Here is a 24,502-nt window from a genome sequence, read left to right as displayed (position 1 = left end):
AATAATCAAAGACTAATTAATTATGTATACGTATAATTTGTGCTATTATTATTAGTTTACTTTACTTTAGCTTAATTTACTAAAGTTCAGAATGTATTTTATTTCATTTTAAGTAAAGTATACCTGATAATAAGTAAAACTAATGCTACAATGAGATTTGGAAGATGGACGTATTATATTTTGTACATACATCCAAATTAACAATTTTTATTCAGTCAATTGAACTTTAGATTGAGAATTAGATTATTTCTTTTTAAAATGTAAAAAAAAAGTCGTATCGTAGACTTAAAATATTTTGGCAAAAAACAATTGACAAATAAAAAAAAAAAATAATATTAACAAGAACACTTAAAAGGGATACAATTATTAATGTAAAAACTGACCGTTTCGTTTTGTTATTTCTCGATTGTTAAATATAAACATATATATTGGATGAATACAACTGGTGTTTATTTAAAATGTTGACATTAACGGTTTGCGACGCGACCACGCAAACATTTTCATAATACAAATGTTTATAATAGTAATAATAATAATAATAATCGTCTCATTAATAAAAGCTGAAACCGACTTGTACTGCGGTTTACGGCAGTATTCGGTGGAGCGGCCAAAACGATTCGAAAACAATGGGAAAACCACATTAAAACAGTGTTTATGCGCCACTCATACAACAATGGTTTAATAAACGAAAATCAATGACCCCAGACACGGCATTATACTAACGGGACCAAACTCACAAGTTTTACTAAGTTATATTATTATAATGATTTTTTTTTTAACTATTGAACTTAACGCAATTTTCTACCGATACCTTAGATATGTAGGTTTGTGGTTTTTTTAATTCGGCCTTGGTAACGTTTGAAGTCAAGATTTCCAAAAAAATATCTTTTCCCTACCCCGCTTCGTTTAAGTATACATGAAATGGTATGCACAAACCGAACTCAAAATACTTTAATATCCCACCGTAATACCGACAACAACAATACGGTTATATCGACCGGTAATTTGATTTTATTAAATTTAAATAATTGGATGTCTATATAGCTACTATATGTTTAGCCTATGGGTACAACGAATAAATTGGGGGACACAAAATTTGCAAACCGTTTCGACGAGGAACAAGATGCGACCGGGGACCGGAAGATGACCTAAAAATGCAAATCACATTTTGGATTTCGTGACGAGAATATGATTTTTTGCGTTTTTTTTTTTTCGTTTAAGTATTCGTGCGTTTTATTTTTTATGCGTCTGCATGCAACTTACGATTCTAATACAAAATTCAAACTTGTGGATATAAAGCAAGACGTGTGTATGCTGTACGTGTGATAATAATCCTCTGTGAATGTGTTCGCTGAAGTGATTTATAGATAAATAAAGTATAAAAGTACATGTACCCGTACGCATCACGGTGAAAATAATACGATTTATCACAAGACATTTTATTGTTTATCAGATTGTAATTTATAGGTGTGCCAAAACCCGGTGTTACGGCATTCTCTATTTGTCATCATATACATATGGTTAACACCGATTTCTATTCTCAAATCACTTAAGTATTGAGTAATTTCCATCCTACCGTATACAAAACGAGTCAACAGTTTATGATTAAAGTATATCAATGAGCACTGCGATGATTAGGAAAGTATAATTTTTTAGATATTGTGTAATCCTAACTTGATCAGCACAGCGAAATTCAATATATACTTGTTTTAGTTGAAACTTTCATGCATGGTCGACGTAAAAATTGGTTCGCCTACAACAGAAAATATTGAAATATAATAACTTTTATTGACTTTTAAATAGTATTTACAATCTCTACAGTGTCGCACAATAACCGCATTTTCTAATAATACAAGACAGTGATTGGCATGAGAGGCAGGTTCACGCTAGATTCCACTTAAAAATAAAATATTAAACTACAAACTTAACGAATAGACGTCATCGAAAAACTAAAAAAATATAGTTTTATGGGTATGAACAAGACAAGTATCAAAACAAACAATATTTTAGGCGTTTTAGATTTCAACTTATAACACCACCCTGGCACGGTGCGGGTTAGTAATGTGTGAGTAACGTTATGGTATTACATATATATGTATAATATGCTCTAGAAAATTACACAGCGTACAGTGAATTAATTATGCACGGTAGAGTTACCATGTGCGTTGATTATTAAGGAATATAAATTTCGCACGTTTAACGGGTTCGAACCGGGCGATACTAAGTCGCATGGATAATGGATTACTTATAATTTATTATAATATACAACGGGATTGTAAAAAATCAATTTCATTAGAACACTCTTTTTTTTTTACTCCACTTACCATATTATGTACCTCGCAAGGTTGCCAAGTAAGCTATTTATTACACGACGAGGCCTATCGACAGCAGTTGACCCTCATTTGTTTTTTGTCATTCAACTTTTTTTTGTATACAACCTTTGAATTGTTTTAATTTCAATTTTTAGACGGTAATGTATGTGAGTTTTTGTTTAAACTTACTCGTTACTTGTGGTATATTCATAAAAAAAAAAAATCAACCTATGCTATAATTCAACTTAAGTAATTAGTAATTTAGTAATTTACCTTGACTAATAACCTTACCTCAATATACTTTAGACAGATATTCAAGTTTGACACTATTTGTATAATATATTCTGTTAGTCTATATCAATGTTAATTTTTTCCCTTAAATTCTGTGGTATTTGGACAGAAGGGAGAAAATAAATTAAAATATGCATTTTTGAGTAGAATGTTAATTTTTATTATGTTGAGTATTAATTTTCAAATAATTTGTATGTTTTTTAAAATCGTATGGTTCCATAAATTATGCTTATTTTTTGGATAAAATAAAGTTAATCACAAACAAATCATACTTGTTTGGCAAAGAGGAAGTATTAAACATTCAACTGATCTCATTTTATCTTGACAATGCAAAATTATATAGTTAAATATATATTCATAACAAACAGTCTATCTCATGAGAATAATGTCATTAAAGTTCCAAGTGTTTATAAATATTTATATTTTAATTAAATGTCAAGTCAGTTGGTATATTGGACCAGCAAAAGTCTCTAAACTAATATAATGGTCAACGCTGATAGGGTTTAGAGATACTAATCGTACAGTTTAAAAAATAACTCGTTTAATATTTAAACTTATTAAAAATCGAAAACATCGAAGCTAAAAAAATAGTAATTAATTCTCTTCTTTTACACTGCTTTTTTTTTCTCGTACGTGCGTGTTGCGTTTTTTGTAGATTAGACATGGCTGTTTTTTTTCTCTAATCGTGTTCTATTCACTTTTTTTTCCTTACGGATGCAATCCCTCTGCCCGCTGCAATCCCTCACTCGCTCTTTGTATAGAAACACGAAATACCCTAAAACAATTTAACGAACTACACGGATGTGTTTTTTATCCTTTGCTAAAATTATTATACCGCGGTACCATTAACAAAGGCACACACGTCACCGTGTCGGCCATTACTCGATAATGTACTTTTGTTCCCTTTTGGCCGGCCATTGTTGGTCGCAACGCGATGAGACGTGCCACACTTGTGTATTCAATACTTAGGCGCCTCTGGATGCACTCAACAAGCCCTGAGATTGTTTTTATCGTTACAGGTCTGACCGGCGACAATTTCCATTTTGACGAAAATGGAGACGGCCCGGCTCGCTACAACATCATACACTTTAAAAAAGTCGACCCGGGTACTTACAAATGGATCAAAGTGGGCGAATACTCGGACGGACAACTCAAACTCAACGTATCCGGTGAGTACCGTCCTCGGTTTAAACTTGAACATTATGGCTTAAGATGATAGGTCAACGACACACAAATATCTATAGTTCAGACTTTTTTTTTAACATTTATTATTAAAATACACGATCTGTAATTATTATTTTACAATAAGCGTATGTGATGGAGGAGACATGGCTTGAGGCAGGAGAAAAGAAGCCACCCATTGGAGGCACTTAAGGGTAGGAGTTTATTTTAAATGTGCTATTGTGAGATAATGAGATTGAATACAAAATTAAGGGGAAGTAGAGGTATATACATATTTTAATTTAGTAGATCACGACACCAGGTACGTTTAAGTCGCCTTCTGGGGTCACCAGGAATTGCGTTGGTGGATAGTTCGGAAATCGAGGGATTACGATGGCTGAGGAATTTGGAGTGTGTGCGTTTGTAGAAAGTTTTTGCAACGTTTTGGACTCTCGAAATGGCTAGATCTCTATGTAGAGTGTCGTTAGAAACATAGTAAGGAGCTTTGGTTATTTGGCGTAGACATTTTGATTGGAAGACTTGTATTTTATTTAGGTTGGACGGTTTGGCTGCACCCCACAGTTGGATACCGTAAGTCCAGATCGGTTTGAGTAGGAGTTTATATAGTAGGAGCTTGTTTTTTAGGTTGATATGTTGTGACGTGAGGAGATACCGTAATTGGCGAGAGCGGTTATTTAAGGCAAGTCTTTTGTTATGGGTATGGGTTGCCCAAGTTAGCCTGCGGTCTAGATGTAAACCTAGGTATCGGACATTTTGGGCGGTTGGGAGAGGTACATTGTTGAGGTAGATGGGAGGGCAGACTTTTTGCTTATAGTTCAGACTAAATTATAATATACTATTATCATACATATATAATAAATTATATATGACGACTTATTATGGTTATCATAAATAAAAAAGAAATAATTATATAGGATACACATCACACTTAGTTTTTTAATTTTATAAATACAACTAATTATTTATTTTGTCCATTCTAGTCATCACACCATATACATCTAACTCAAAGTTCTCATGTCCTTAACACCGATTTTTCATTATACCACTATTCATGTCTTTCTGACAAATTTCTTCCAAGCTTTCTCCTACAAGCACCGCATACATTCGCAAACACCATATATAGCTATAAGCGCGTATCTGTTTTCCTTGATTGTGAACTATTAAAAATAAACTTTAATAGAGCAAAATTTCTATCAGCTAACATACAAAACAAATTAATTTTTAGTATAAGCATTGGTTATAATAATAATTATTCTACATATTTAATCTATGACATAAGTAAATTATTTTTTCAAGACATTTAAAACGCGAAAACATAACTGTCGAAGAACGCGATGTAATAGATTTCGTAAATAAGCTGTTTTATGTGTTTTACTTTTATAGTATCGAATTGTATATAAATTTTCCGGTTTGCAAACTGTGAGAATCAAAATACTCTAAAGTGACAAGAGTGTTTATGTTGTATACTTTAAAGTGTATTAAAGTTTTTATCCTCATCGAAGGTTTACATTCTGAAAAAGCAATGGCGAGAAAAGTGAAATGTTGGATGTATGGATTGGATGGACCACAGCCGACAGAATTAAATTAAAGACCCATCTTGCTAATCGCGAGCTAATTTAAATTACTAAATAATAACCAAATGGATTTGCAGACAATTGACTTAAATAAGTTATCAAATAAACAGCGCAGAAACTAAAACGCGTTACTCCCGGCTGCACATGAACACACTTCATGGTGTTACTATAAAAGTAAAACACATTTAGATATTATTTAAGTAAATATGATTCGCAGACGTTAACATAAGGCGTCAGATCATTTCTTGATCATCTAATGAGTTCCGCTAACTCTACTGATCCTGTTCGTGAATATCGATTTTATTGAGCTGACAAATGATATAGCCATGACAGTTCGCTTTATCTAATCCATTTTTTGTCGTTATCCGACTCAGTGGACACGCGATGCGGATCAACTTTTAAGAAAGCGCGAGAAAAATTAAGATGGCCAAAATAAGTTTTCCGTAAATAAACAGGCTTTACAAGTTACTTTCTATAACTCGCTGTAAAATTATTTTATTTAGGCTTATTTTATAAGCCGTTCGATCCAGCGCTAAACTTTCTATGTTAATAATAATGATGAAAAAATAAAACTCAATTTCGAAAATGATTTCACTCCGCAACTCCTATAAGGTCTCCTAAGGACGCGAATATTTTCGTTTAAATAATTTATTCCGTAATGGGTTTAGTTGGTTGTATTTACCTACTTTATGTTGGCATTTAATTTGAATTTTATAGCTACTCGGAGCCGCCTTGCTTCGAAATACAACAGCACGGCAATGATGATTAATGAATCGCAGCATAGATCTATTTGTATACATAGACTGTTCCGTACGTTCCGGGCTCTTAACGATTCAAAACAATGTTAATTCAAGTGTACATTTCGGAGGGTATATTATGAAAGTTAAACGTAAACAGATACTTGCACGTAAGTCGAGTTTCTCTGAGAAGAGTTTGGTGGACGTTTCAAAGGCGACGCTCAGCCGTGTTACTAGTTCGACATTATATTACTGTAAGTATGTTAACTGTATGTACGCCCCCCAGCGTCGTCGCATACACATTTACCTATAGCGATGTCTCAAAATAATTTCATAAAGTTTCGCGAAAGTGTTTAATGTGTAATTAATATTATGTCATTAAACATAAATGAAAACTTCACAGTCTCATAAATAATCATACTCGACAGTTGGAAAGTCGTTTAAACTATTTTACGCCACCTGCACTCTAACCTGTACGGTTATGTGCGTCCGAACGAAATATATTTGGCTTTCGATCCAATAATCCTATTGTCAGTAATACGTTTCCTGGAAATCTGTTAAAAAATATCTCCATCGAATAGTAAACGAATAATATCACCACGTTCATGTAGAATATGCATTTGTAATATTAATTGTTTTTGTATTGTAATTTGTATTAGTGTCAAATCCGCTTAAATCGAAACGTTCGGTGTAGATTATACTGACTGATGAGATAACAGACAATTATTTAATACTTGCTCAATTAAAACTCGCTTTAATAAATTATAATTAAGAAATGCTTTTAACTCGTTTTAGGGATTTTACAAATTAGCCATATGTTGATAATATACTACTCATTGAAATAATTGTTTGCCAAAATAATCAGTTAGACTACTCATTGTATGATATCATCTATAAAATAATGCTTGTACTAGTAAACTAAATGCATGGACTGTGTTGGAAAATAAAATCACTTATGTTCATTTGTTCATTTATTTATGAAATTCAATTTTATTTTTGCGTTTTACTTTAAGTACAATCTTTTAATCTGAAAAGTGTATGTTTACGAACGGTTTAGATAGGTTATAAAAAATTGAATCAAATACCTGCAACTAGTTTTTTCTTTTACATTTTATCTGAATCGGGGATTCGTTAAAAAAATCGTTTTATTCCATGAAAAATTCCTTTACCTTGTGAATTAATTACCTAAAATAACAAGCGAATTCCACGAGTAGTATAATGATTAAGAGTGTATTTTTATATACAATTATTAGAAATTACCTTACCTTAGAAATTCGTTTTTCACTAAAGTAAATCTACTTCGAAGAGACCACGAGTGCATTTACATCACTTATTACTTTTTATACTTACATATTTCTAAGATACAATCTTAACGAAATTTATTGAAAGGTATTATTCGTTATTTATTTCAACGGGTTCAGCAATTGCGAGCTCTGTCTTTTACCATTGCAAACCATTTTCACGCGTTTTTCAAATTGAAAACGCTTAAAGTCATGTACAGCGCAACCTTACTCGAAACGAGCTACCTATATATATATATAGATAATTAATTCTATTAACTTTAGGACGGAGCCGTTTAAAAATAATTGACGGTTTTGCTCTTGACGGTTCATTTTCCAAACTATTTTCCCGCTTAGCCGTTCGGCATCTTCCGTTTTGGCCGTTTAAAGCCATTGAACATTAATAACGTTGCCTTACTTATGTCTAAACATCAAAACTTACTCGGCCATCCTAAACTTCCTTAATTTGCTCGAGTTTTTGGTGTGATGAATTCGATCGTTATGTCACGCTCAATAACATAATATCCAATGCCAGAGTTTGAATGGTAAATAGCTTTGTGACAGAAATTTACCAGTCCTCCAAAAAAATCGAGCCTTTATGTTTTAAATAAGCTTATATTTCATACTTTCTCAGATTCAGCTTATCGCACAGATAGAAAATAAGTGCGTTTATTTTGGAATATTGACAATGAGAAATTAATCGACTAAAAGATGCATTCCAAAACTTGCCTATGTACAGTTATACAATTCAAAATTGGTTTGATGTAATAAAAAACCATAAATTACTAATTGTATATCCACCGCATTATGAGATATAAATTAAGATGATTTTTTTTAGATTCTCTGCATTTTATTTATGGAAATTTGTATAACAGTGGACTATCCATTTTTATATGATAAATAATGCACAGAAATTTACATTACTAGATGATAGAATAAAGTTTTCAACGTTTCAGCACATTAGCTTTCAAAAAACGTACAGTTAAATATACATATTTCACCGCTTTCCGCTATGTTATTTAAATATGTATTAAAGAAACTCTTACAAAAACATAATATCAGATTTGTACAGTGCAATGTGATATAGTATGTCTCTAGCGATATCTCGTATAGGTATCTTCTTCTTGGGTTTATTGGGCCTTTAAGACCATCCCGTCTCACAACCAAGCTTCCATCCTTCTCTGTCCAACGCTAGATTTCTCCAATTGGAACCACCTCCCATCTGTTCAACATCTTCCCAGCGCATTCTTGGTCTTCCCAAAAGTCTTTTACCTACAGGATTTTGTTCAATCACTCCACGTAGTAGCGGATTTCGGTTCCTCCAAGCATGGCCAGCCCACCGTAGTCTTCTTCTTTTGATAACCTTCAATACATCCGAACCACTATATAATGTTTCCGGCTCTATATTCTTTCTTCGTCTCCACTCCCCGGTTATTTCGTCCTTGACTGGGCCATACATTTTCCGCAACACTTTTCTTTCAAAGACAATGAATCTGTTTTCGTTAATTTTTCTAAGTGGCAATGTTCTAATCCATACAATATAACCGGTCGTATCAGGGACGTATATAATTGCTCTTTCATTCTTCGCGATATTGCTCATGAAATTAGTACCTTGTTAAGTCCATAATAACATTTATTCCCAGCTTGTATTCTCGCTGCTACCTCGTTTGCTACATTATTTTTTTCAGTCAAAATAGTACCGAGGTATTTGAACTGTTCAACCCTTTTAAATTCATAGTGATCTATCTTTATGGACTGACAAAACGGTAGCCCTCGTCTACTCAAAAACATATACTCCGTTTTTTCTTCGTTTACGTATAGTCCTACTTTTGATGCTGCTTTATACAGTCTACTGAATAATATCTTCAACCTATCTTGAGATTCTTCCATCAATACTATGTCGTCTGTATAAGCTAATAGACCTACCGCCTTGACTTGTAGTCTAATACCTTCATCGTATAGGTATACTAATATTATATTCGTTTCGTTAAAAATGTAAGTTCTCGTGGGGATTAGATGGCGTCTTGCGTTGAATTTAATTATAAAACTTTTAATTTTTACTACTTAATCTTCATGTCAAAGCCGGTAATGAAAAACTTTAAGCCCAACCTGGATCGTGCGCCGTATTTAGTATTCTACAAAAGAACTTGAGTCGGTCTTTTCGTAACTTTAACACCTTCAAAAAAAAATACAATAAATAAAATTCGCAATTAAGTTTTTTTAGTGTATGGAAAAGTTTGTAAAATAAACATCAAGGAGTCGTTTTTGAATACTGTACATTTATTCGGTGAGCCAATTTCCAATTGTATATATTTACATTCAGGGTGTTCAATAAATTAATTAATCATTCAAAACCCTTTTAACGCACTTGAATAAAGTATAACTTAAAAGAGTTGATGTAATTTCAACAGCGTAGAAAGTTAAGCGTAAAAGTTGTTGGTATATTGATTTTGACTTAATTTGTTTTATCTATTTTAGTTTATTAATTTAGTGTTCATTTCGTTTTGTTTTAAGTTTTGCCTTGACTTCGAACGTTTAATCAAACATTAACCTATACATACATTTAACCGGAAAACAAATGTGAGGGCGATGTAAAATTAAACATAGGATTGCTTAAACGAATTGTAGTACTAAACTATAACGTTGTTTAAACATTATGGTCTTGTTTTAAATTAACTCGGACGTTCACCGAGAAAAACATAGATGGATATAAATGCAAATTTCTACCAGGATATTATAATTATACATCAACAGATGACGTTTGCTTGCAATACACATCGATTGTATAATTTATTTTGCATATAAGCCGTACACGACTTATGGAAATGAACTACTTAATTAATTTTTCGTTTACATAGTCCGCCGCCATATATATATAATCATACTTGGTTTGAACTTTAGAGGCACTGAGAAAAAAAAACATTATATTGTTTTTTTAATGTAAACATGCATTTAGTTTATATTCATAAATTTAGTAGCGCATCCATGCGAATTATAATAGCTAAAAGTATTATATAATAACTGCTATGCTGAGACAATGGTTGATTAACTACTATTTAAAGTACTTTATGTAAGGTCGTCTCTTAAATTTTGCGATTTGGGTCAATAGCAGAGAAAAATAAATGGAATGAAGATGGTTTACCCCTTTTGGTAAAAGTTGTTAGCGAGGAACACACTGTTCACACAAAATACACTAAAACCTGCAGGCCTGCATGGCGTAGAAAACTAAAACTCAACTTAAAATATGTTGATGGTGGAAATCTCAATGCGAGTTATTCCAACATGTTGGACTTGTCCTCAAAAGACAGGGTAGATATTCTAAGAATATCCGGAAGTAAAACTCGCATTACAGAAATTTATAATATTTCAACATACTATACCCGAACGATGAATAAATATAGGATAAAGTTAAGTGAGTACGTTGACCTGGAATAAAAAATTTTAATCAGCTAATATATGATCCACTATTCAGGAGATAGATAAGGGAGAAATCAAAGAGGAGTTGCATTATAGTACACGGAACATGAAATTCAAATTTTAGAGAATTTGTGCCATATTCAGATCGTGTGTTATTACTTCAAGTACTTGCAAATCCCGTCAATATTATTATAATCCAGGCGTATGCGCCAACAGTGTAGATGATGTCATTGAACAATTATATGCTTATATTAAAGTGCATGAAACGTCACGAAATAACGTATCTCATGGGTGTTTTCATCGTTATAGTAGAAAATTTGAATTTTTTTGGAAATTTCCTACGTGGCCTTAAGAACAGCCTCTTACAGCCGATTATGATAGGAAAAATTGAAGAACGTTGAAGGCCCGAAAGAAGACCAGTCTGTCTTAGTTGCAAAATATCCAACAGTGTACCGAACAACAATAGCTATGGAGTTTTTTTTAACTAATTGATATAGAACGTCATACCATTAAATAGTCACTAATTCTGGAAATGGTAATGATTAGCAACATCCTTATCGGATAGCATGGTAAAAAGAAGAACAAAAAAGTTTGAACCAAGCCTCCAGATAAGTTCACGGCAAATTCACATTTTACTCTAAAAAACTAAAATTAAATAACTTCCAGGATCAGATAAACATTTTACACATAAAAAAAAGTTTGTGGAAATGTGTAAGAGAGATTAGCAAGTTAAATTACATAAAAGTAAAAAGAGACCTGAACAAAATTGGATTGATGTTATGAATAAAGACATAACGTAGCAATGTGTAGAAGAAAAACAGAATGTGGGTGGAGAGAATAAGTTTTGATGAAGTAATGAAAGCGAAGAAATATTAAAAATATAAAATAAAATACTTAACAATTTTCTTATTATTTTTCTAATCTTCGATTAAATAATATTTGTTTAGGAAAGTGGTTTTTATTAATAAAATGTATTTAAAAACAATTATATATTTTTATTTATTTTACACGTTTTATCTTTTGATTTTTGAAATTATAGTCTTTAATAGGCTTATGAATTCCAAACAGTACCTTACACAAAAGTGTGTCAGCATGCCGACTTGGTATTAGTATTAATGATCATTGTGTATATGATTCACGCACAAGGAGTTAATCGCATACTATTATGCGGATATTAACGACTTAAGATCTTCAATTGAAGAGACGTGACAATGATGCTGAGTCTCATTGGACGCACTTCCGTCGACTATAAACTAAAAGGTCTTCACATTATAACATTGTCGGCAAAAATGGGTTTCTTTATCCCGTTATTGTCGGTTCTGCGTAATTGTCGAACGCTTGATGAATACAAAAACAAATTGTTATTCACATTCTTTTTTTCTAAGTAAACGAATTCGATAAATCGACTTATTTTTTTTAAAGCAAACTATGGTAACGATTACGTTGTACGATTCCAGTTAAACATCTCTGGTAAATAACATAAAAATAGCTTTTCTCTGAAAATGTTATTGGCTGTTTCTTCTGTTCTACAAAGAAAATTGGATATTTCAATTATTTTAATTAACTTCGATTACTATTAATACTTCAAAGATTGGTGGTATTTTTCATTTTAACGTTGTGACTAACGTTACTATTGCAATGTTTTTGTTATCCAGAATTGCGCTTCAAAACCGAATTGTCGAAACCACCCGAATCTGTTTGCAGTCTACCGTGCCAGAGAGGACAAGCGAAACAGTATCTGGAGGGCGAGAAATGCTGTTGGCACTGTTACAACTGCACCCAATACCAGGTGAGATTAATGATTATATTATTAACATCATGTGCAACATGAAAGCATACCTATACCACGATAACAAATATATATATTGTTATAAACAATTAAAACGGTACCTATATTTTGTGTTAAATTTTATTTACCAAGTTAAGTATTCAATTAAAATTCATTGATATCGAAAAATAAAAACGCTACGATACAAATATAGTTATTTTCTATGTGCTAAGAAAATTTGGTAAATCTACTGGGAAGTTATAAGTTTGTCCCGCGCAAAGTAGTTTGGATGGAAAACAAATTGTAATATTTTTCTATAAAAACTAATGTGATAATCTGATAGAAGAAATAACAACCAATAAATAACACAGTAATAACCATTACTATATTAATACAAAAAATGGCATATATTTTACTATTTAATAAATGGGTGGTGTGGCGTCCGCTTAATATTTATTTTTTCGGTCGGGTAGTGCTTTTAACCTACTGACCCTATTCTATACCCCATTAGATAAAAACAATTCTTTAATCTTTTTTATCCCGAGATCGGTTAAAAACGGGTTTACCTTATGCAATGTGTTGTGAATATATTATTCGGGATTTTTTAAATAATGGCTATTTTCTTAGAGCTAATGTTTAAACATAAATTTCAGATTTGACGTTTCGGTTTATCATAATACGGCTATTATCAAAAAAGGTTCTGGTCAAAATAGAGTTTCCTGGCAATTTATTACATCGAAGACATTCGACGACTATTGAACCAAAATAACCTCAGCTAGAGACGCGTATAAGGGTTTCCCTAAAATACCATACTCATTGGCTCGTCGAACTCAACGACCTGAAACACCTAAACAAATGTATGTTTTACTCGCCTGTGTAGCTTCTGCAAACACCTCTTGATCTATGGACGAGTTTTAGTGTTTTTTGCAAAACAAATTGAAAAAAAAAAAAACAATTCCACACTTCGGATATATCTTTATTTTGCATTTAGTTGTTTTCAGTAACTATCCAACTCGTTTATCGCATTATCATAACGAAGCGCTGGTACACTGTTTTTTACCTAACAACATAATGGCAATTATTATTTTTATGAGTAATGTCGAATTTTTAACGGCCAATCGGCTTTTACAACCGGACAACAGGCGCCACAGTGTATCAACATATATTTTAATGTGCCCTGTTGGAGCATATAACCCGTGAGTTATTGTATAATAAAAACGGGTTCAGAGTTCAATCGACTCGAATAGCGAATTCGTTAGATATTTAAGTGTGTTTCCTCTTTTGTCCGTTTCGACCCTAGGGCTCCTGCCGTATTCGAACAACAACCAATTGGGCGGTAAACGTGAATTCAATGTGGCGAAACTCTTTTATGATATTATCGTGAGCAACCCTGGTGTTTATCCCGCTTTCCATACACAGGCTGGCTTTTGTATCGTGTAATTTCTCAAGGTGTGCGATAGTAAACCAAACTGCCGTTACACTACCATATATTTTGCGAAAAGCCACAATTTCATAAGAGTTTCTACAGTTTATATTAACATAATGATATAATCAATTCAAATTAAGCCAAAAGTTATACAGTGTTGATAAATAAACAGTAGCCATGTTTTTAATCGTGTCTTAAATCTCAAAAAGAGTTGTGGTAGCTGGGAAATGTTATTTTGTCGAACCCACGTGTACATGAATGTGTATTCTCAGATATTCAGTCCTTGTTAATTATTATATAGGGCATTAGGTCTTCATAAGTGAGATGTAAACGTTTGTTGTACAACACAATAAATCGTCAAACGAACCTGCAGATATCTTTTTCTTGAAGTCCGAGCCCTTAAATACATAAAATATTTCTTATTATCACTCTTTCCCCCCTCACCCATCTTTAGAAAAAGGTAATCGTACCATTTATTATGTTCAATTACTAAAGGAAATCGTAACAATCAATTTTCATTATCCAGCGGCCATCGCGTTATAAATAAATCATTCCTTATAATTAAATAATAATAAATGTTCATATTGACTATCTGTACAAAACTTGTAAAAACTAGTATTTATAAAACGTTTTAATAATTATAAACATGTATAATTTTTCAATTTCTTTTTTTTATATTATATGTACTTGACCTTAGCATTAGTTTGATCATTTTCGGATCCATCTATGTTATCATTAGTTAAGTGACGTTTTAAACCCATTGTAGGGTCAATTTTCATAGAGATAGTCATAGTTACATTGTCGTGACTATACTTATTTATACTGCTACTCAACGCTTGTTTCTTTCTACCAATATGTACAATGTACATGTCCGTTTTTGCAGCCGTGTTTTCTCGACCAAGTGGTGTTGTAATGCCTTATATGTGGTTTACTTTGTTTTGTTCTTTTCACAGTTTGTGTCTGTTGTGCTCTTTTTGGCATTCTTTTGCTGTTCCCTTTGTAAAAATGCAATTTTCATTTATTTTGACAGCTGTTTATATTGTTTGGACCCTACAATGGGTTCGAAACGTCAGCTAACAACAACAATGATAGGTTCAAAAATGATCAAACTAATAGTTCAATCCATGAAATATTTAACACGTTTATAATTTTAGCATGTTCAAACTGAATCATTTAATTGACGTAAGTCAAGTTTTTAAAAATATTATTATGTTAGTTGTAAAACATTAAATATTTTAAAACCTGGGTAACTCGAAGATTCTACAAGATAGGATCAAAATAAGAGTAAATATTTAAACCACGGAAATGGAGTGGAGAAAGATGGGAGTCGAATATTTTTAGCCTGTAACAGAAAGTGTCCAAATACCACTGTTCAATTTTCTTTTTAAAAGTAGAATGTTTAATGGTTAATGGACATCGAAACACGTAATTACTGTATTACGATACTAATATTGTATAGGTAAAACTTTAGTTTAATAATTACAGTATTCTGTAACGAGAACTTCAATTTTTTTTGTTAACAATAACATAAAAAATTATTTTTTAAACGTTTAAAAAATATATGAGTATTAAAAATAGGTATTTAGTTTTGCAAAGTTAAAAATCTGTAGGAGACGACTTCGTGTCTGTTTATATCATAGGTAAATGGCACGTCATACTACTAACTATCGTCTGATTTAGATCCGGTCGCCAACGGACGAGCGGACATGTATGCCGTGTCCCCAGGGCACGCTGCCAGACGCCAACCGAGAGCAGTGTTTGGACATACCGGAAGTGTTTTTGCGGATCGGAAGTAGCTGGGCCATCGGTGCCATGACTTTGTCGGCGATTGGAGTGGTCGTCACGTTGTTGGTGGTGACCGTGTTCGTCAAGCATAACCACACGCCCATCGTCAAGGCCACCGGCAGGGAAGTATCGTACGTGCTTCTGTCAGGCATACTCTTGTGTTATCTGATCACGTTCGTGTTGGTGCTGAAGCCTACAGATATCGTTTGCGGCGTTCAAAGGTACAGTCAAAAAGAAATAAAAAATAGTAAAAATAAGAAAGAAAAAGATAGCTTGGGATTTGGCGAGTACTCCAGAGACACGCGTAGTAGTCGTTTCGGAAGTGAAAGTCTCGATGTGAACCTTTGAAAACATTTACACATACAATTGTTATTATACACTATGGTATTATACTGTTATACTTAAAATAACTATTACAATAGTGTGCACAATTCGTGTTTCCTCTTATGTATAAATAAAAATAAAAATGTATCTGTCAGTTGTTTTAGAGCTTTTCTGTTAGCTTGGTAGGTCGGGTGGTGAATTGTAACTTTCAACCAATATTTCCAAATATCTAACACGAATCTAAAACGTATTGTGTGGTTTCAGACATAATACGGACGTGAAATTTGGCAGGACCACTGTTTAAATAATTAGGTTTTTAACTTTTATAGTTGACAAATCGTTAAGTAATCGTTCAAAACGAATTACGAGAAAATGGTAGATACATTTTTATGCATCTCGGTGTCAAGATTCGCTACTTGAAATATCGGTGAGATGCCCTGTATACATTTTCTCGTATCGCGGAAACTACATTTTAAAACCGTACTGCAATAATATACTTTTAAAAAATAATAAATAATAAATGTCAAAATATTTTTACATCATATTTTGTCAGGAAATCAAATATTACTAGGTAACACTGAATGTTTCGATATAATATGTTCTATATATTTAATAATTATACTAGAGTTATTTGCAAACCAAGTATTCACACTTCAAAGTATGCATTCGACCATCAGAGCTCCTTGTGTAATAAATAAACCGTTCGAGTTAAAAGGCTTTTGAAATATCTCGGGTTCGTTTCCGGTAAAGCGCACTCCGCTGGTATTTACCTGTGCTCTTTTGCAGTGTATTCTATATTCTAAGTAGGGTTATTTTTCGACGAAATGCCAATAACACCAAAACCCCACGGTGGTGTCAATACAATTGAATTTAGTACTTGGACCATAAAACTAATTTTTCGTTGCTTGCTTTTCCTCTTGACTTTTTTTACACTTTTTTACGATTCTGTGCCCGGAAACTCATGACAGCTAACCGCATATTATTCTCTCTCTCTCGTAGTATTTCTACTTAAAAGTTTGACAACCCGTGCACTCTATACAATATAATAGCCGTCGGAGGTCATATTATTTTGTTGGGCAGCCATTAATTTACACTTAAAAAAGTTGTAATCTTTGCGCCGGCAAAGATCGGAGGAAGACATTTTCGTACCGTAACCCGATGCAACAATTTTATGCCAAACAAATTATATATATTAAAAAAAACATGATTCTTTTCTATATGTAATAATCGTATACTATGATATTGTCACATAAACCGCATGATAACTTAGCTAGAATAACAAAGTACACAAACTGTGACTACCTCAAACACAATAACATAAAATCGTGTCAGCAGTTTGTATATAGTATATAGGCATGACGTTTTGTAAACATAATATTTCAGATTTTCAGCAGCTCGCCTAACACAATTACTTAAGTCGTAAAACGTCCGTACCGTTTTGCATCCGCGCTTTCAGTAAACAAAATAAAAACGAATTAAACTTTTTATTTTACCATAACCAAAGAGCTATACCGATGGTACGGCTACGGCAGCAGTGTGCCTTTCTGATTGTCGTTTTTTTTTTTTTTATTCAGGAAACAGCGTTTGTAATAAAGACGAATTACCATAACGCGTAAAGCTATTATACAACAGCAATGACAACAATAACAGCAGCGGCAGATTGTTCGTCTAGTTTAATATTTCTAAAAAAAAAAATCGCTTAGTCGACACAGACAACGCGTTTCTGAGCGGAAAACATTAAAAAAAAAACGTAACGGGAAAAAAACATATTCGCATAAATTATTATATTGTTCCGGCGTTAATTATTTTTTATCAATCATTATTACTATATCGTTTTATTTTTGCGTTAACCGCAATAATAATAAAAAAAATGTTGTCGAATATTAAGGCGTTTCCATTAATTTCTAACGCCTTAAAAAAAAAACGTTTCATAATGAATACCCAAAAGTCAAATTAATATTATTATAATAATGACGAGACGGCGTCTCGGTTAGGCAATTTTGCTACGCCCCGGCGTGCAATCTCGGGCTCGTTATTTTCTCTCGTCTGATCTCCACTCCCTCACCTGTTTATTTATTCCTGGTCGATGATCCATTTAATACGGCCGAGCATCCACTACATTATTAATATTATGCATAAGGATTGGACAAAAAAATCGTGTTACGGTATATTCAAATTTCAGATTACAAGCTACTGAGATTTATCGAACCGTGCAATACCAATTGCAAGTATAAAAAATGTTGTCAGAAAAACAATTTTGAATAATTCCCTCGTAACTCGTCCAAAAATATAATAAATTCAGTAAATATATTATGCAATAAGAAAAGAACGGGTCTTACAATTATTGTTAACATAATAAATCTACATGTATAGCTAATGTGCATCTTATTAACGTGGAGCAATATTTAATATTATAATAATATATCGGAGTTCTAGTCGTAGTGAAACGGGGTTTGTAGATTATTTTAACCCAGCGCCGATAAAAAGCTTTACAGCGAACGCAACAAGGTAAATAACCAGCCAAATGCCGCCGGCCGTCTCTACAATGTAACAAAAACATTCGGCCGGCCAGTAAAAATAAAATAACCCCAATAAAACGTGATCGATTTGTACAGCCTTGCACGCCGCCCGTACACTTTATACATACAGATCATATTATTGTTATTATTTTTATTTTATACCGTGTGTATTTATTTTCCGTTGCACTCTTTCCGATTGATTTTCACTACTGTCGTCCATCTACAATTACCCGCCAAACGATAACACATGTGTCCCGTGTGTACCGGTAATATTGTATTCAGTCTAAAGTAAGACGTGTATACGTCAGATGTCCAATAAACGTATTATAAAAGGTATTAAAAAAAAAAATGTTTATACGTTACAATTCGTCGAAAGAAAAAATACCCAATTTATTATCGAGAAACACGGAAACATTTTTAATTAGAGAGAATACGCTAGTGCTTTAATCCCTTTTACCAGCTGCGTCTATGGCTGTGTAGAAATGCGATACTAAGAAAGCTTTTGGATGTAAAATATTGTGTTTTAAACCATTTCTAAAGTATTTCTATAGCTCCTAACGACGGCAAGGAGCTAAAAATTAAAATTATAAAATATTACATGTTATTAAGGTTGAATGCCGAGCGATTTCCCGTTAGGGTTTTTTTCTAAATTATGTTTTCAACTGACTTACAACCACCAGACGTCCATGGAAAGCGTTGCCTTACAAAATGTTCAAAGGTGTAAATGTGTTATACTTCCGGGAAATTGTTTTTAGCGTTATATGTGTTTTTTACGACTCATAAACCCTGTATGATTTTATTTCACCTGCAAAACAACATTATGAACCTTAATTTTCCGTTTTTTTTCAAAGCCAATTCTTACAGAATATGTACTTTATTATGCACAATAATTAACGATTAATTTTTAAACTCAATGTATTAATATATAAAACAACATAACGCACTATCAGATAATTAGCCTGTTAACTAAAATAACCCTTTTTCGAGATAGTCGCGTTCAAAGGTTTTATTTATCATATAATTATATGGTAAAATAATGTGTTTAATTTGTTTATTTGTCGACAATTTTTGAGATGCCACACTGATTTTCTGATAGTGCGATAATTGCAACTTTTTTTTGTTATGTGTTAACAAGCATTACATATATAAACCTTTCTACTGTGGGTTATTTCCATTGTATTATATTTTATATTCAATATTACACCATTCATATACATGAATGTTTTTTTTATTTTAAATTATTAGATAAATGTATATGATTTATATAGACTAATAAACAAATTCTGAATAAATATGTATTTTTTTTACATCATGAATACATTTTTTTAGAATAAAAAAAAATTCTTTATTCGGAGAATAACGTCACGTTAGTTTTAAAATAAAGTAGATTAAAAAATTAATCTAAAAATAACATTTTTATGCGCCTTCAAAAGTATAAAATAACCCTCCGGGGATCTTGATAACCAAATAGGACAGGTGAACTAGAAAAACGTGGGCGCATCTTTCTACTTAGATATTAAAACCTAAGCTTTCATGCTAATGCATTAAGTTGTCTCTCATAATGCTGTCTCTTTAACCGAACGGATCAGAAAGTGATAGTATGACTTTTTTTTGGGGAATGACATTTAATGGATTTCCGTGCCACTTGCCTTAAATTTCATTGCAAATTGAAAAGACTTAATTGCTATTCTCTCCAAAGTTTGTTTTATGTAGGTTGCTTTAATTTTTTTAACTTCCTACTTGCTTAACATTTAAAAAGTAATGTGGTGCTCAATTTTACATGACATGTCATTAAGTATTATTTTATTTAGAAGAGAAAAGATGATTGTGCATTAGGGTGGTCCTTATTTTCGAACTTTTGAAATTTTGATTTCTTAACCCCCCCCCCATTTTGTAAAATATACATAGCTACCTTTAAATAAATTAAATAACATTTTGGTATCTTTTCGTTATTATAAAAAGGTTAATTTCCTACAACATCTGTGACCGAGCCTAACAATAGAGTAATACTGTGTCCTTTTGTCTGGCAATAAACTAGTTTTTGTTACGACATATTAAGTAAATCAGGCTACTAATTTCCGTGGTCCTAGCGGATAAAGGACAGACCACAATACATTTACACAGTTAATGCGGTATTTGTGTTTTATCAAAATGTTTAATTTACACGCATGGAACTAGCGGACTTAATCAAATGGTGTTGAAACCTTTATGTTTTTTTTTTTTTTTTGTTCAATTTACGCCGACAAAATATTTTGGTAACTCATATTGCATTAGTCAACTACACAATACAAACGTGTCCAAATAGATCACGTTTATTAGCTTGTATTCGGGTCGGTTAGGTGCTGTAACATTTTAATGTTTAACTTCCACTTTCTTCCTACCAGGCGGTGATTTTGATTTTTAAGCATGATAACAGCTAACAACCAAATTAGCGTTCTTAAATCAAGTTTGGGGTCTACCGGTAATTGCTTCTCCATAGATCCGTTGTTTATTCACGATATACGAGTATGTCTTCATATTTTTTTTCCCCACCAATTCTTTGACCTACTAAGTAAACTATATACTATGGTAAAAATAATAGAATAAACAATTTAGCTTCTTCGCATCGTCTTCGGCTCGCTTTTTTCACGCGACGAGGGGTCGTCTATTTACAAAAAAAATATATAATATATATCTTTTATACACCGTAAGTGCAATTACTTTTTCGGACGGTTACCCACGGTGAAAATATTTTTTCTTATAATATGATCCGATCGCAGATATTTATTACGACGGGTTTTTTTTCTGCTGGGTTGTTTAAACTTGTAAATCGACCGTAAAAAGCTTTAAAGCAAATTAATCCACATAGCTCGACCTCATTCTTCTTTTGGCCGCAAAAAAAAAAAATCGATTGTAAAAATTATAGATCCGTGGGTAATCGAATAAAAAAATGTCAGGGGGTTTTATGTCACACCCTGACCGCTCTAACGAAACGCCGGTGGCATGTGTAAGCGTGTAATGTGTATATATAACATATATTATACTGTATAGTGTATACATAGTATACCATTTAATGTAGTATATTATATCCATATAATTATATTATTATGATAGTAGTTGTTATTGATAACTGGCTAAACGCGTGGCTGCACCGTGTGAGTTGCTGTTTGGTTTCATGCAATATCTTCTAAACGATCCATATGTACATATTACCCGTGATCTCGCATAATAATTATTATAAAAATATCTTGTACACATTCCTACGCAAACATCCTGTGTTGGATACATAACAACTGCACTTTTTCCGTCCGTCACTCACTGGATTAAACTTATTTTTATTTTTATTTTTTTTAATTCGATAACGACAAGAAAACATTATGCTTATGATACTACTAAATATTACTACTCTTCGCCATAAAAACCAGTAAATAAACGCTCTTATCAGAACATACTTTGGTGAAAATGACACTGAACACGTTCTCCGAGCTGTTCCGTCGCCGTCATGTTTTTACCACTGTAAAGCAAGAGCACAAATAAATAACTCTTAACACACACGCTCTGAAATCTGATCTCTTGGCCATTCGATGCTCATGAATATATCCCAGATACTAAAAGTGTTGTAGACACCATATCATGCATGCGTGAGTGCTGAAAGTAAAAAAAATCAACAAAGTATGTAATTTCAATCGAATCGTTGAAACTATGATTATTTGTATTATTCATTTAGTGGCTACTTCTGCATGGACTGTTCGCTCAAATAAGCTGAAAGTCCTCGTTGCATTATTACCCTCATTGCATCGAATCAGTTTTTAAATTAATATTACAACACGATAATCATTGATAACATAAACTGCAAATTATTTTAAATTTAACAAACAACAACACAACGGCGGTGCATAATATATTAAAACTAAAAATACAAACTAGATTTATTTTATTTTATTCAAATTTATATTATTCCTGCGTATAAATTATTGACACACCTACATGTCATCCAATTTAAATCGGTAAAAATTGATTGATAAATCGTCATCTTCCTTGGGCATTTCGATAATAATTTATCTTTGTCAAATATAATCCAAAATAAAAAAATGAAAATTGTTTGCTTGTACGAATATGATCTTATTATTTTTTTATACGCCTGCTTCATCGGTTTCATTGTTGAATGTCAGCTTTACAACGCCGTTTTCTTTTGAAGAGTTTTTTTTTTTAGTTTGGAAAAACACTTTACGGGATCGGCATTATTCGTTCTTTGGCAACGCCTTATAATATAACGCGCTGCAGGTACTATATTATATTAATAGTGTTTTGATGTTTTTACAACGCTGCCGCTGAAGTAGCTATACGGCTAAGAAGGTGTTGTTATAAAGCCAAAGCCGGATGTCTATAAAACAAAGAAAAAAATCACCGCCATTTACGTTCATTATTTCAACGTATAATTATTTTTTTTTTAACGATAATAATAATAAGTACTATACGGGCGAATAATAATTGGAATGCGTTTATTGTGTGTGTGTGTTTTAGGGGTTTGCTCGAAGCGAACGGATTAGTCGGCGATGGTATAGGGAAGCGCTGTAAAGTGTGTGTAATGGCCTTTCATATCCGTCGTACGTGTGTTTGAAGGGTATAATACGCGATATCTCATAAAAGCAGACCTTGTGCGCTAATAATAATAATAATAATAACGCCATGATCCCATACATGCGAGCAAAAATGTATGATAATGATGATAATAATAATAATAAACGAAAAGATCCCACTAAACAAAACGCACACTCGTAAACATTTTTCTTTAATTTGTATAATATAATGGTTGTGCCGTGTCAAGTGTTTGTGGGAATAAAATTATATTCAAAAGCTACGGCGGAGACGTATCTGGCTTCTGTCGAATATGACATGGCTGTGGCAACTGCTGTATGGCAATGGGTACTTAAGATATTATATAAATAAAATATATGTAAATATTAAATTTATAATTAATTATATTTGCACCATCTTTTTACAAATTCGATATTATTATGAGATGGCCATTTTGGTCCGGCGTTTGTTATAACCATCAAATAAACGAAACTTGTTGATAATATATAGTCGTTATACTATAATACTAATTTATATACCAATTAGTTTTACAATGAGTATTCCTATTCTTAATATGATTGTATTGTCATTCTTCTGATTCGTCTTATCCCATACAAATGCGAATATCTGGATTTCAGTAACCCGGATTATACGAGTTATTTGGGTTTTCGGAATTAAATTTTATTTTTATCCAAAGATAAAATACAAAATTATTATTTAAAATAAACTTTACACACCTTGACAACAAGTTTAATTAAAAAAATATATACAACTTGAAAATCCAGATAATCCATCAAATAATCCAGATTACTTGAGGAATTTCAGTCCCGTTCAATTCTTTAACTTTTGATTTCCAAACGACAGTATAACAATTATAATTTCGTTAACACATAAAACGTAATGAATGAAACAACTGTGGTAGTCCTTTTTGTACTGTGGTAGACAAGTGCAATAAATGCATAACATTTTTCAGGCAGTTGCTCACTTACTACACTTTACTGCATTCAAAAACGATGGAAAAACAAAAAATATTTTTGATATTTTCATGGATATTGACTTACACTCCTGCATCCTCTTGTGTGTATCACTGTTCTCGAGTTCAAAGTTTTTTCAAGTTTATACTGAAGTATAATGTCATTTGTATCTACACAATATATATAAAAAATTGTTAGAACTAGTTATCGGCCATTATTTGAATACTATTTTATTTGTAACACCGCGCGTTATTGTATTATTAAAAACTTAAATATGCTGCAAACTATGCAAAGTTCACAATAATTAAATGTTAAAATACTGAAATATGAAATACTTAATCATACATTTTTCTATA

At 32.3% G+C, this 24,502-nt stretch overlaps 1 protein-coding gene across 2 annotated transcripts in view; it reads left to right on the top strand.

Moving 5' to 3' along the window:
* LOC126841928 (metabotropic glutamate receptor 2-like) overlaps positions 1 to 24,502 on the top strand; it is a 150,938-nt gene that overhangs the window by 103,825 nt on the left and 22,611 nt on the right. For both annotated transcript variants that reach the window (XR_007686248.1, XM_050578739.1), the window contains exons 7-9: positions 3,623 to 3,772; positions 12,449 to 12,582; positions 15,668 to 15,993. Coding sequence is in view for 1 of the 2 variants with exons in the window: in XM_050578739.1 (XP_050434696.1) it covers positions 3,623 to 3,772; positions 12,449 to 12,582; positions 15,668 to 15,993 (610 nt within the window). In the remaining variant the exon portion in view is untranslated. The remainder of the gene's footprint in view (positions 1 to 3,622; positions 3,773 to 12,448; positions 12,583 to 15,667; positions 15,994 to 24,502) is intronic.

Source organism: Adelges cooleyi, unplaced genomic scaffold (genome assembly GCF_023614345.1).
Source record: "Adelges cooleyi isolate 19-005CV unplaced genomic scaffold, UGA_ACOO_1.1 ACOO_flye_CR_arks_rails_tigmint_CR_PRNA_41, whole genome shotgun sequence".
NCBI classification, from domain to species: Eukaryota; Metazoa; Arthropoda; class Insecta; order Hemiptera; family Adelgidae; genus Adelges; species Adelges cooleyi.
The sequence above is the reverse complement of the archived record's forward strand: the minus strand, read 5'-3'. Positions and strand labels throughout refer to the sequence as shown.